The following is a 12,135-nucleotide window of genomic DNA, read 5'->3' as shown; positions in this document are numbered from 1 at the left end:
TCATGAACCAATTTGCTCAGTGACCAATGCAAGGCCAATTTTTAAATCATGAGGATCTAGGGAAGTCCTGGTCCAAGCCCAACACCTGCACCAGGCACATCTGCATAAACCACCCTGAAGAGCAGAAACTGCAAGTGCATGGAACAACGTGACCCACAGGAAGCCAGGGGACACAGCTGCTGGAATTCTGTACACACAGGCAAGGGACATCAATTGACGGTGGCTGCTTGGATGTCTACAGGCATTCAACAGGGTTACCCACCAGCAGGTCTAAGGATGCCAAGGTGCAGCAGGATAAGGGGGAAGATCTTTGCAGGGGTAAATCGCTGCTTACAGAGATAGGGAATGGAGGGTACAAGCAACAGGCAGTTTTCATCGGGAAGCCCCACAGGGATCTGTGATGGCAACTGCATTCTTCAGCACAGTCATAAACTATCTGGAGAAGGAGAGCGCAGCAAGGTGGCACAGTTTGTTGCTGATACACCAAGGAAGCAAAGACAAGGCTGACTGCAAAGAACTGCAGAAAGATTTTCCAAGACTGACTGAAGGGGCCCAAAAAACAGAGGCAGATGAAATGCAGTGTAGGCAGTCGCAGAGTGAGGCACCGGGAGAACCCAGTCCTGCAGCACTGGGCTGGCTGTTCCTGCTCAGCTGCGAGGCCTTGGCACTGTGACAGACCGAGCTGACCTTTTGTGGAGCTGTGCCAAGGAGAGGTCATAAAAATAAAAGAGGCAAAGTTAATGTTGGGAATTAGGAGGAAAAATTGGAAGCAAGATCCACCAAGGGTTATTAGGTACAAGAACAACGCCTCTGGCTCAAAAATCCCAAGGCACGGACTATGGGAGGTTGGAAAAATGTGTGAAAAAGCATTGCTTGAACTGGTTTGCCACTTCTATTAGGCTGGTCACCCTCAGCAACAGCATCCAGGGCTCGCCCCAGGTCCCTGCAGCATCCCCTGCTTGGCTGAAGCAGCCTGCATTGCACACTGAGCAATGCAGAGCACCCCAAGTGTTCACTTGGAGCCCACCACCAAGGTCAGGGATTGAGGGCAGGGGACCCCTTAAGGCAGCAGAAGCTCTACCTTTACACAGAGGACCAAAAGGCAGGTGGAGAAACATCAACAGCTTTGTAAGAGTTAAGTGCTCTTCCCTGCTCCCAAACCACCAGCAAATGGGTTCATGAGACAGGCAGCAGTTGTTTTACCGAGTGAAGTGGAAGGTGTTTAGATTAACCTTCGCATTGGTGAGCAGTGATTAAACGTATCCAGAACGGCTGTAAGCGCACTCAGATTAAACGTATCCAAAATAGCTGTAAACACAGTCACATCCCCTTGGCCTGGTGCACCAACACTGCTTCCAGTGAGAGGCTGCTGGCCACGCATCTGGGCCATGGCGCCGCTGATGCACTCATAAACCCATCAAACAGCAGCTGGGCTTGCAGCCTTTGCAAGCTGTGGGAGGCATTGACCCCCCTGCAGCCCCATCCCGGTGCGGGACTCTGAGCAGCCCCATCCTCCCTGCCAAGCTGGCAGAGCCTGTGGAGAGCAGAGGGCTGGGAGCAGCAGCATCCCCCAAGGAAGCAGCTCTCCTTCTTGCTTCCCCCCTCACACATGTTGGCTTCTGTCCCTCAGAACCTCAAACGGTGCCTGCTAAAGCTGGACAAACCACATGTTTAAATACAGATCAAGTTTTCAGCTGTGAGAACAGTCTGTCCTCATGGCCCCTTCTGCTGTCTGTCTGTCCATCCTCCCAGGTTGGCTGAGCGTGGGACAAAGGGGTGCGTGCACCGGGGCAGTTATCTCTTCCTCCATCTCCTTCCCCTGGGAGGATATCCTGGCATCATCTGCCTTCACCTACCCAGGCCTTGACATTTGTTCCCTTCCCAGCAGCTTCCTGCATGGGATATTTCATTGTCTCGGCTTCCTCTCCTACTTGTGCCACTGAAACCAAGGCAACTGTCCTGGGAGCATCAAGTGAACGGGATGTCGCACGCCACTTTTCGTGCTGTCAGCATCTCCATGGCAAACTGCATCCCAGATGCTCGTCAAGCAGACCTGCCAGCTCGCAAAGCCGGGCAGCAAACCCACTACGGCAGCCTCAGTGCCACCAGAGACCCCACCATGCGGCTGTGGTTCCCACCAGCCATGCTGACATCTTGCTCCCTCTCTCCCAGACCACAGCTTGCTCAATCGCAGAGAATCTGCAGTAGATTAAACCACATAAATCCTCAGTTTATGAACACTGAGCACGGGGTCCGGATCCCACTGCTGTAGCCACCCACCCTCATCACCCCGGGGCAGCACAGCAACCCCTTCGGTACCGTCAGGGACAACCGTGGCTCCCCACACACACAGGGATGATGAGCCACACCGAGCAGATACAGGCAGACCTGTATGGTAATGGGAGCAGTTCACGTACAAATCATGCCGAGTTCAAACAGGGTCACCAACACACCCTGTCTGGCACGAAACACTGATCATTAAAGCAGAGAGAAACCCTTAGATTATATTTTATGCATCCTACTTGAAACCAAGTGATCTGGAAAATCCCAGAGCATTCGGATGCAAAGGTCTAAATCTTAACGCTCCTAGCAAGGCTCTGTGTTTTGTTTGCACTATTTAACAGCTTCTTCATAAGGAAACAATTGACTTGGTTAAGGAAAAAAAGCAGCCACAAAAATCCTCGCCCCGCTGTTCAGCTGGTAGAGTTCTATCAGTGACGTTGCTCTGGATGCCGGTTCTGGTTTGGGTTGCTGGAGCTCCTGCACCCAGTGAGGCATCTGGACTGGGCGGAGAGAAACCACAGAGCCACACGCTGTGACTCCAGCTGCTCGGGTGTGAGGAAGGGACCGGCCTCAGGGAACTGAAGGCAACCATTTATTTTTGCCTGTTTTTGGAAACACTTCCTTTAGCATATGTGATAAAAGTTAGTCCCAAACAGGATTCCAATCAAAGTTTATAATTTATTAAATGAATAAAGGCAAGCAAACAGCGCTGGGTGCGTCAGGAGTCTTTGCTCTACCAAGATGCACGCTGTGAAAAACAACCCAGCTTCTTTTATAGTCTAACATTAGTTACATATTCATACTAGGCGTGTCCTTCCAAAAGACTCTCCACCTCCTGGTTGTGCAGGTGCAGTAGTTCTCCTAGAAACTTCTCGAACTCTCCTCATTGGCTGAGGGGTCTTCTATACAATGTATCTCCTACCAAGCTCCTCGCTGCTCGGGCATGCCAGCAGACATCCTGTGCAACAGGCGACACCCTGCACAGCACCAGCTGCGGCCATCAAAACCCGACCAAGTTCGCAACAGACACCTCCCCCCCCCAACAAATGCATATAACAAAGTGCTTACACGCTGCCACTTCAATACACCCTCTATTCATACATACTGAAGATCACCCCGTTCGTAACCTCGCTTAATACTATGATAAATGCCTCACTTCTCCCCTAGGATCTCTTGTTTAACCCTGCGCAGTTAACAACAAAACCGGTTTTGGGCTGGCAAAAAAGAACTACATACATATCATCTGTTTCCTCCCAGCCTGCGGTTATACGAGGACCGACAAAATGGTTAAAGATTACATATACAGTGAGGGTCACATTTTTTTATGCGGCCCTAGCATTGTTTATATTGACACGAATCAGATGAACACATTTCACAGCATATAATGCATTTTTCTCCCATTTGTATATCTTATCGCCCTCAAATATTTAGGTTTTTTACCACAAGTCTAACTTTGTTACAGAAATTTGTGCTTAGGAACTGTAACCTATTTCAACACATGGGTTTTTTTTTCTTTTTTTTCTTGTGGATGGAGGCAACGCTTTTTCACACACTCTGAGCAAGAAGCCCAGCCCTGACAACTGATACACAGCAGAACCGGTGGCCTGCCCAGCACTGGTCACATGCCCTCCATTTACTGCCGTGTGGAGGCAGGGGACGTACCCCAGCAGCTTCAAGAAACTGGAGGAGTTGGGATTTGCAGGTCAGGCATCTGCCTCTGCCCAATGGCCGACCTGCGGGTGTGCCAGGCCAGGTGCTGAAATGCCACCCCACCTCGGTGCTGCTTCCAGCCTGGATCACAGCTCCACAGCTCCCGGGGCGGGGGGGGGGGGGGGGGGGGGGTAACGCCACCTTTTGCAGACAAAATGCCTGAACAGGATTAAATTGCTGATCCAAATGAAAACACAAAGCCAGGTTTAATGCCTCACACTGAAGGAAGCCATGGTTCAGAGCAGAATCAGCAGACGTCCAGATAATTATCACTTTGGGAAGAGTTAGCATTGCAGGTCATTGTTTTCCCTTGGTAAGTATGGAGATAAGGGTGATCCAACTAACCAGACCTTACGTGGATTTCCAAATGGCATGTGGCAATGCTCTTAAGCGCTTAAAGAATGCCCAAAAGCTCTTAAAGGAACTGAGCTGCCATAGGATAAGAGGTAGACACCTCCTGGGATTAGTAACTGGTGAAAGGTCAGAAGTGAAGAGCAGGACCTCCTCAGGGGAGGGCACTGGTGGAGTCCCCAAGCATCTGACCCATCCTGCTCCTCCCTGAGCACTCTGGAAAAGGCCAGGACACAGCAAGGTGATGACACATCTGGCAGGATGGCCATCAAGGACAGTGAAAGCAATGGACAGAGGCTGCTGCAAAATGGCTATGGTGAAATTCACACTTCAGGGCAGGGACACATGGCTTTGTGCTCGGGGGCAAAGGCTTGATCAGGTGATTCACCTTGCCTCTCTCTTGTGCAACATGTGGATGAAAGGAGGCGTTGCTGGTGCCAACCTCATCTGCTTCCAAAACCATCAAGCAGCTCAAATTCGCATGCAGTTGTATTTCCTCAGGTTCCCTGTAGCTGCTCCTGCTACATCTGCAGGAACCCATCCTAGGTTCGTTTCAGATGTACCTGTGCTGTAGAAAAAGTGCAAAAGAAACAGGTATGAGTGTGCAAGCAGCTTTGTAAAGTGTGGGAAATGTAAGGATCAGCCGGGGAAGAGGGCATCAGTGGGGAGAAATAACCCCATGCAGGGAAAGGGCTTGCTGCACTTGCTGGAGAATGCAAGAGGGAGGAGTGGCAGGAGGTCTCAAGTGCCGGGTCTCTGCTCTGCCAGCCATGTTCGTTTCTGCCCCTGCCCCTTCTGGGCTGGAAGGAGCAGGAGTCACTGTAGCTTGAACCCTCTGGAGCTCCCTCAGCACTGGGCCAGCCATGGTCCCTGCAGTGGGACTGTTGAGGGACTGTCTTCATGCTTGCAGGGAGCCTGTTGTCCAGAGCAGTCCCCAAGCTGAGCACCGCAGCCATCTCCCTGGCAAGCTGCCCCAGGCAGAGCATGCAGGGGCAGGAATGGAGGAAGGAAGTTCAGTGCTACTTGCTATTCAGAGGAAAAAATCTGGCTTCCTTGTGCCCTGGGATCTCTGTTTCCATGAGTCACTGTACTCTCCAGGAAGCCGACCCGTACATGGTGGAGCTGGACAATGCTCCAGGTCACAGGGAGGCGACCAGGACCCAAACTGCAGCAAGGAGAGCTGTGGCCAGGCTGAGTTACAGCCAGCCGAGTCCCAGACAGACGCTCCTGTGGGCTGGGGTGTGACTCAGCTCATGGAGTGGCTGCCCCTGCTCACAGCCCATCCTGGTGACACACAAGGTTAGGGAGGGGGAGATACCTCCTCATCCCCAGAAGGCAAACCTACAGACGCACCCCCAAATGACTCTGCAGAGGATCAAGGCTTGACGTGCTCCTGGGGACAGACCGACCAGTGGCTGTGGTGAAGACGTGCATGGGAAGAGAGCCAGTCCCGGGCGTGCCCTGGCCAGGGAGCAAAGAAGAGCAAGCATCCTGCAGCAGAGACCCAATGCTCCCAGCATTCCCACTGCTTCTCACCAGCTGCCATTGACACACCATGTACTGGGTGAGGAATGTAGCTGAGGGCTGGAGTTGCACCAGACCAGGGCATGACCCATGGACTGCTGACAGCTGGTGGAGAGGAGAACCTGGGAATCATCTCAAGGAGGCCATGGCAGCCTCCCAGCCCCACTGCTCCCAGCCAGCAGTTGGGACGAACTGTCCAAGAGCCTCTGGCAGGGCTCTCTCATGGACGGCTCAGACAGCGGGTGCCTCCCATGGCACAGACCAAGGTCTCGCTGCACATCGGAGGCTGTTCCTGGGTCTGGCACAGCCGCGACACGTGTCAGAACTTGGGATCAAGCTTGGGAACCCGCAGGATGACGGTAGCTCTACATGGCTGGAAAACAGCATCCCCGCCAGACATCCAGCTGTTTCTCCTCAGCCACACCAAGACAGGGCTTCACTCCTATGACAGATGATTACACTGCATGGATGAAAGGCAGGGTGACGGTTGGTTTTAGGGATTCAAGTGCAGACTACTCACACAGCCAGCATCCCCTTGCCAGAGTCCTGGGATCTCTTCACTGGCTCAGCAAGACTCAGGAGAAAGCAAATTAATCTGTCATGCTCCCACTCCTCTCCTCCACAAACTGGTGTTGATACGAAGGAGGCGGTGCCAACGGCAACCCTCCTGTCATCCAAGAAAAGGTACTACCAGTACCTACAAATGCTGTCCTGCCTATACCCTGCAATGATGATACTGCCCCTGATTTCTCTACGCCAGCCCAACACACCATCCCAGAGCATTTACTGACAAAGCCAGTTTGACCAAAGCAGTGTGGATTAGCCAGTTTTTGCAGTCCATTACAGACTGTATTTACCAGGAAGGTTTGAGTCCACCTGGGGAGCAGGAAGGGATGCACTTCCAGGGATGGGTTCCCGGTCATGGGCCACCAGACAACTTGCTGGCATGGCAAGAGGCTGCCAGCTGGGTGCCAGTTTGGCACCCAGCTTGGTGGAAAACCTCGGAACAAAACTCCCCGGTGCAAAACTCCCACAAACCTGGGAACTCTGCTGGGCTCACCTGCCTGCTCCCAGCCGCCACAAGCTTTCCCTGGCAGCCTCAGAGGCAGCCAGCTCCACCCCACTGGTAGCTACAGCACTGGCATGTGCCTCAGTGCTGGAGCTGGCAGGGGTTGTGCTGGCAAAAGCCATCACAAATGCTTAGCTCTAGATAAAAAAGAAACCCATGGGGCCAACGCAGCTCACAGCTTCAACCAGAGTGTAAGCAAAAGTACTCTCTACCTGGCAGAAGTCATATTTTCCATACGTTAAGGGGATGGTGGGACTCGCTTGTACAAAGTTTGTAAGGAAAACTTTCCAGGGCAGACAAGCCAGAAAGCGGAAGGAAGGAGGAGGGAGTCTACGTACTCACACTAGGGACTTCCTTGAGTTAGATGAAGGGTCGGGGCCAGGTCTGTGTGACTCACCATACTTTTCTGATACATGCCGCTGGCCTGATGCAACTCCTGCTCCAGCAGAACCAAAGCACGATGGGCCATCACTGGTACCAGGGAGAAACATGGGAGTTGCAAGAGCTGCGATAAAAAAATATCCCTTTACAACCTGCGAACTGAAGACACTACCCATGAGCTGCTGGTAAAGGAGAATCCCCTTCCACCCACCGCTTTGGGTGCTTTGTGTGTAGTAGAAAATATCTGCTGGTACCACCAGATGGACAGGATACCCAGGCTTCTGCTTTCAGTCACGGTTCTGTGAACAGCCTCCAAAGGCAAAATCACCAAGAAAGAAACCAGCTATGAAAAGCAGCCCCAAATTTTTCCAGTTCTGAGTTTGCAGTGCATTCACTGCTTACTCACTTCTTGCTAAGTCTAGAGCTACTGGGTCAGGCCCCCACCCTCCCCACCGGCACAACTACTCCTTACAGCTTGGAAGCTATTTTTTCCCACCCTGCTATCTAAAAAAAAAAAAAAAAAATTGGCGTGAAAGCTTTTATCATCCTGAAAACATGCCAACTGCAAAGGTGACTCTGTGTCTCAGACGCCTTTTTCCTGGCAGATTTTAAGTCCTTTGCTCAACTGCTAGGATGGCGGGGGCAGGCGATGCCTGCAGCAGCAGGCTGTGAACTGTAGTTTCAAACAGTCACATGTTTAACTGCTGCTAAATACCCAAGAGACCAACATTTTCAAACAGCGGGCTAAGAGCTAGACACACAGCCAAGTGACAGCATTGGCCCATCCGAGGGAAAGAAAAGGTGTGAACGTGCTGCACGGTGATGCTGTGTGTGGAGATGAAGGGCCACCAGCATGGCTACAGCTACCAGGCAGTACTGAGGGGGGTCACCCGGCTCAACACCTCCACCTGGTCAGTCACCACTTTGTGTCCCAGATAATGAGGCTTCAGCCCTATTGGGTCCCAGTGGTTTGAAGGGAAAGGATGGGACCCAGCAGTCAGGCTGAGCAGGGGAGAAGTGCTGGGTGACTGCGTTGTTGGTGTTCAAATTTCCAGTGACCAGCTCTGGCCATAACCACCACAGCTGGCAACCTAAAGGTGCTGGGAAGTCCATGTGCAGGCCCAGACATTGGGACAGCTCCTGCCTTGATGTCACCCCAGAAGAGCTACACAAACCGCAGAGCCCTTCACTCTGGTGATGCTTTTTGGGGCTCCAAAGCACTCAGAGCTGGTTTTGCACACAGAAATCCCTTTTCCACTCCAGCCCCAAACTGCAGGGCTTCTTAGAAAAAATTGCACAGGATGAGAAAAGGATGCAGTCCTGTCAGGCTTTACCCTTCTAGAAATACAAGGCAGCTATCTCTTGGCACATGACCCACAGCAACATCTACCCTAGTACCTACCTATAACTAGCCCTTCTGCCAGCTGGGGGTTCTCCTGCACGTTGCAATTCAGGCCATCCAAGCATTGCTTCAACTCTAAGTTACTTGGAACCGCTTGTGAAAAGAAAACTAAGTAGTCTGAGAAGACAGGATTTGCTTTCACCCTAGGGAGAAGTTACTAAGAAGAAACTGGTCTGGAATGGAGGTACGTGGGACAATCCACCTAACTCTCCAGAGGCTTTAAAGGACATTCTCACTCTGTGCAAAATAGATGGTGCCCAGGAAATTGGTGCTTGTCAAATGCAATCACCGCTCCCGCTGGATCTCTGAAAAGCACAGTCATGATGCACCACATGCATCTCCCAGGGGAGGGATATGGTCCCACCCGTAGCACACAACCCAGGATGGCATTTTATAAACTTGCCTGGGGCTTCTCTCCAGCTATCGCACCGATCTGTGACGGTGCAGAGCAACGCATCAACAGCTGCTTGCAAAGGGAAGCATGAGGGCACAGCTTGGCTACTGCATGATCCAGCCGTACAAGGAGGCCAGGGCTCTCCTCGTGTGTCATGTATTATCTAAAAACCACATGACAAAAAGAAAGCTGCAAAGCTCCTGCAACGTACAGAAGACAAGCAGAAGTGCTCCAACATGCCGTGCAAGCTGCCTTCTGTCCCTCTTGCCCTCCAGATACACTTCTCCACCCCCCCGAGTGCCCTGTTCACTAACGAGAGGAGGAATCTTCGTCTTCCTTCATGCTTGGATGTCTTCACCTTCTTCATCTCTTGCCTGCCCTCCATTTAAGCACAAGGATGGTGCCTTTCTCAGGAGACGCCTAGCTATGAGACGGGGTAAAGGGGTAAACAGTAGGCTTACGGAGAAAACCACCCCAAAAAACCTTAGCTTGGTCCAAGTCTTAGTCACATCTTGGGTTGTTGGGAGCCACAGGCAGCAAGAGCAGCTGCAGGCCATGGGCAGGAGGTGCCATTAGTGCACAGCCCCCATGTCCAAGATCCAGCTCTCCAATGTGGTGCCCAGCCTGCATAACATGAAGCATCGCTGCAGCTGGGGCTGGCGTCTGGAGCTCAAAATCCAACATGGCCTAAAAGAAACACAATCAGATGCTGGTAAGAGAGCAAGCAGAAACCAACCAGGAGGCGGGGAGACATTTCCGGTTGTTGGACCCCACCACAGCCCTCTGCTTTCCAGAGCCTGGGTCCCGCAGGGCATTACAGCATGCCGACAAACAGCACAGCAGCGTTCACCTCCCAGCACTGGCACAGGAGCCATCAGGGGAGAGGAGAGCCCCGCCAGCCCTCTGCCAGCCCTCAAGCAACAGGGTGGAGGATGGGACACAGCCAGCATCTCTCTGCGGCATCTGCCAGCAGGACTCTCGTGCCAGGCCTTGGGGAGGAGGGGTGGCACAGTGACATTCCTCTAACAACAAGCAGCATCAGCAACAGCATCTGCACTGCCAGGGCTAAGAGACAGGCATTAGAAAAACTCCCTTTGTTCAACAGTGTCAGCCTAGAGGGAGGAAAAAAAAGCAGCATTACTAGTGAAGCAAGAGACAGGTATGATCAAGGTACCTGCTACTCCCATTGCAGCTGGTTTTAGGCACCAACTTGGGTAAGAGTCAGCTGCAGCTTCCATGATCTGTCTAGGCATCAGAGTAAATTTCTTCCTTGCAGGTTTCAGATGCTCCTCACAGTTGACCCAAAATAGGCAGACTGCTTTTCCAAGGTTAAGAAGCATCAGAAAACTTTTAGTACAGTTCAAAAGACAGCACTGACATTTCAGGGTGTCAAATCAGGATCATCTCAAATAGGGAATGGCCCTGCCTTCAGTTGTCCCCACAAAAATACACTGGAGCTTTGTGAAAATTGGTGTTTGGTAGAAGGCAAGGCCTCCCTCCGCTGCAGCGGTTCCCAAACCCCAAAATGTAAGTGACCAGCTGAAGTTCACAGCCTGCAGCCAGGACACGTTTTGGGATGCTTCCTATAGGGCAGGCCAAGCAGGGAACAAGACACAGGCCAAAAGGGATCAGCATCACCCATGGAAAGCACACATTTCCAGGGCAGGAGGAAGGCAAGTCTGTGAGTTAGATGTGATCTACAATCGATTTCACAAGGCTTCTGTTGCATGCCGCAGCATCAGTCTAGCTGTTCACTGTACACATCGAAAAAACCTATTCTTTTAAGTCATTTTTCCAGTGATGGGAATAAGGCCATATTTCAATTAGTATTTACCAAAACAAGAGCCAGACAAACTCAGTACTGTGTAAAAGTGTGTTTATTGCAAAGCTAAATTTCTCACATAAAACAATGTCTCTGAACAGCAGCATCGGTCCTTACACAGATCTACAACAGCTTTCTGGGCTCTAGGGCTTGGGGTCTTGAACCATCTCAACAAAGCAGCAGAGAACCTCTTTTCAGTGTTTTCAGAAAGGGGAGGGAATTGACAAAAATCCGGTACATTGCCGCTGGCACAATTTAAGAAATTGTGCCTGCTGACAAGAAGAGAAAAGGTGTCAAGACACTTTGCAGGGAGCTTAATGTCTGCACAAAGATCTCGCAGAACACCCTGCTCTCTGCAGGCTGCTTGCCAAGGATCAGCTGCCACTGTCAGGAGAGAACTGCATTATTCCTGCAGACAGAAAACAGGACTGTTGGATTTAATAATCTGCTGAATTGCTTCCAAGGACCGAAGTGGCTGAGAGGTCATGTTAGCGATGTGCTCCTTTGCAGCCTGGAGCCCTCACACCAGCTCCAGCGTGCACATTTTGTCTCAGCTGACACCCTAAAGGGGTTTACCTTCTTCCTCCTGCCTCAGCCTCTTGAAGAGATGTTCACTGATGGCCATGAGGGGGTTGGCTCTGTACCTGGGATTGGTGATGACCTCATGAAACCGAGCCACTTCCTTCTCTCTGAGGAAAGAAAAATAACACACAAATGCTAAGTGCTTCACGCAAAAGGAACTCAGCAGATAAGAACTCATAAAGCAGCTGGTTTCTGTACAGACAGAATGATCCTGGGTGTAAATCTCGGAAAGAAACAGCACAAGAAATATACCTACTTTAGCCAAGGGCAAAGCTCAGATTGCTGCCAGCTTCATGGGAGCCAGAGACTTGGTCTCATGCCACAGAGACAGAAACAATCACGTTAGTGTCCAACATCACTTGGAAATGGGTTTTTTTAGAGCTTTTCCCTAGTAGATCAGGAACAAGAGACTGTGGGTATCTGGTAAATCACTAAGAATGAAAACTACTTTGGATTGCACTAGCACAAAAGCAGATTCTGCTTTCGAGAACTCATCTATTGACTCTTTGTTGCTCAGCGTAGAGGCTTGGTAATCCTATGTGCAACACTAGTTAGACACCATAGGAGAAGCATGACAGAATTACCTCTGCATGCTTGGTCATAGCTGGTTGCTGTGG

General features: G+C 51.2%; 1 protein-coding gene across 1 annotated transcript in view; it reads right to left on the bottom strand.

Annotated features, from left to right (window-relative positions):
• Window positions 1-10,973: 10,973 nt before the first annotated feature.
• FAM207A (family with sequence similarity 207 member A) overlaps window positions 10,974-12,135 on the bottom strand; it is a 56,790-nt gene continuing 55,628 nt past the window's right edge. Inside the window, exon 6 of the mRNA XM_030018501.1 lies at window positions 10,974-11,625. Coding sequence (XP_029874361.1) covers window positions 11,499-11,625 — 127 coding nt within the window. The 3' untranslated portion in view covers window positions 10,974-11,498. The remainder of the gene's footprint in view (window positions 11,626-12,135) is intronic.

The sequence above is a fragment of the Aquila chrysaetos genome, chromosome 6, assembly GCF_900496995.4.
Source record: "Aquila chrysaetos chrysaetos chromosome 6, bAquChr1.4, whole genome shotgun sequence".
Taxonomy (NCBI): domain Eukaryota; kingdom Metazoa; phylum Chordata; class Aves; order Accipitriformes; family Accipitridae; genus Aquila; species Aquila chrysaetos.
The sequence above is the reverse complement of the archived record's forward strand: the minus strand, read 5'-3'. Positions and strand labels throughout refer to the sequence as shown.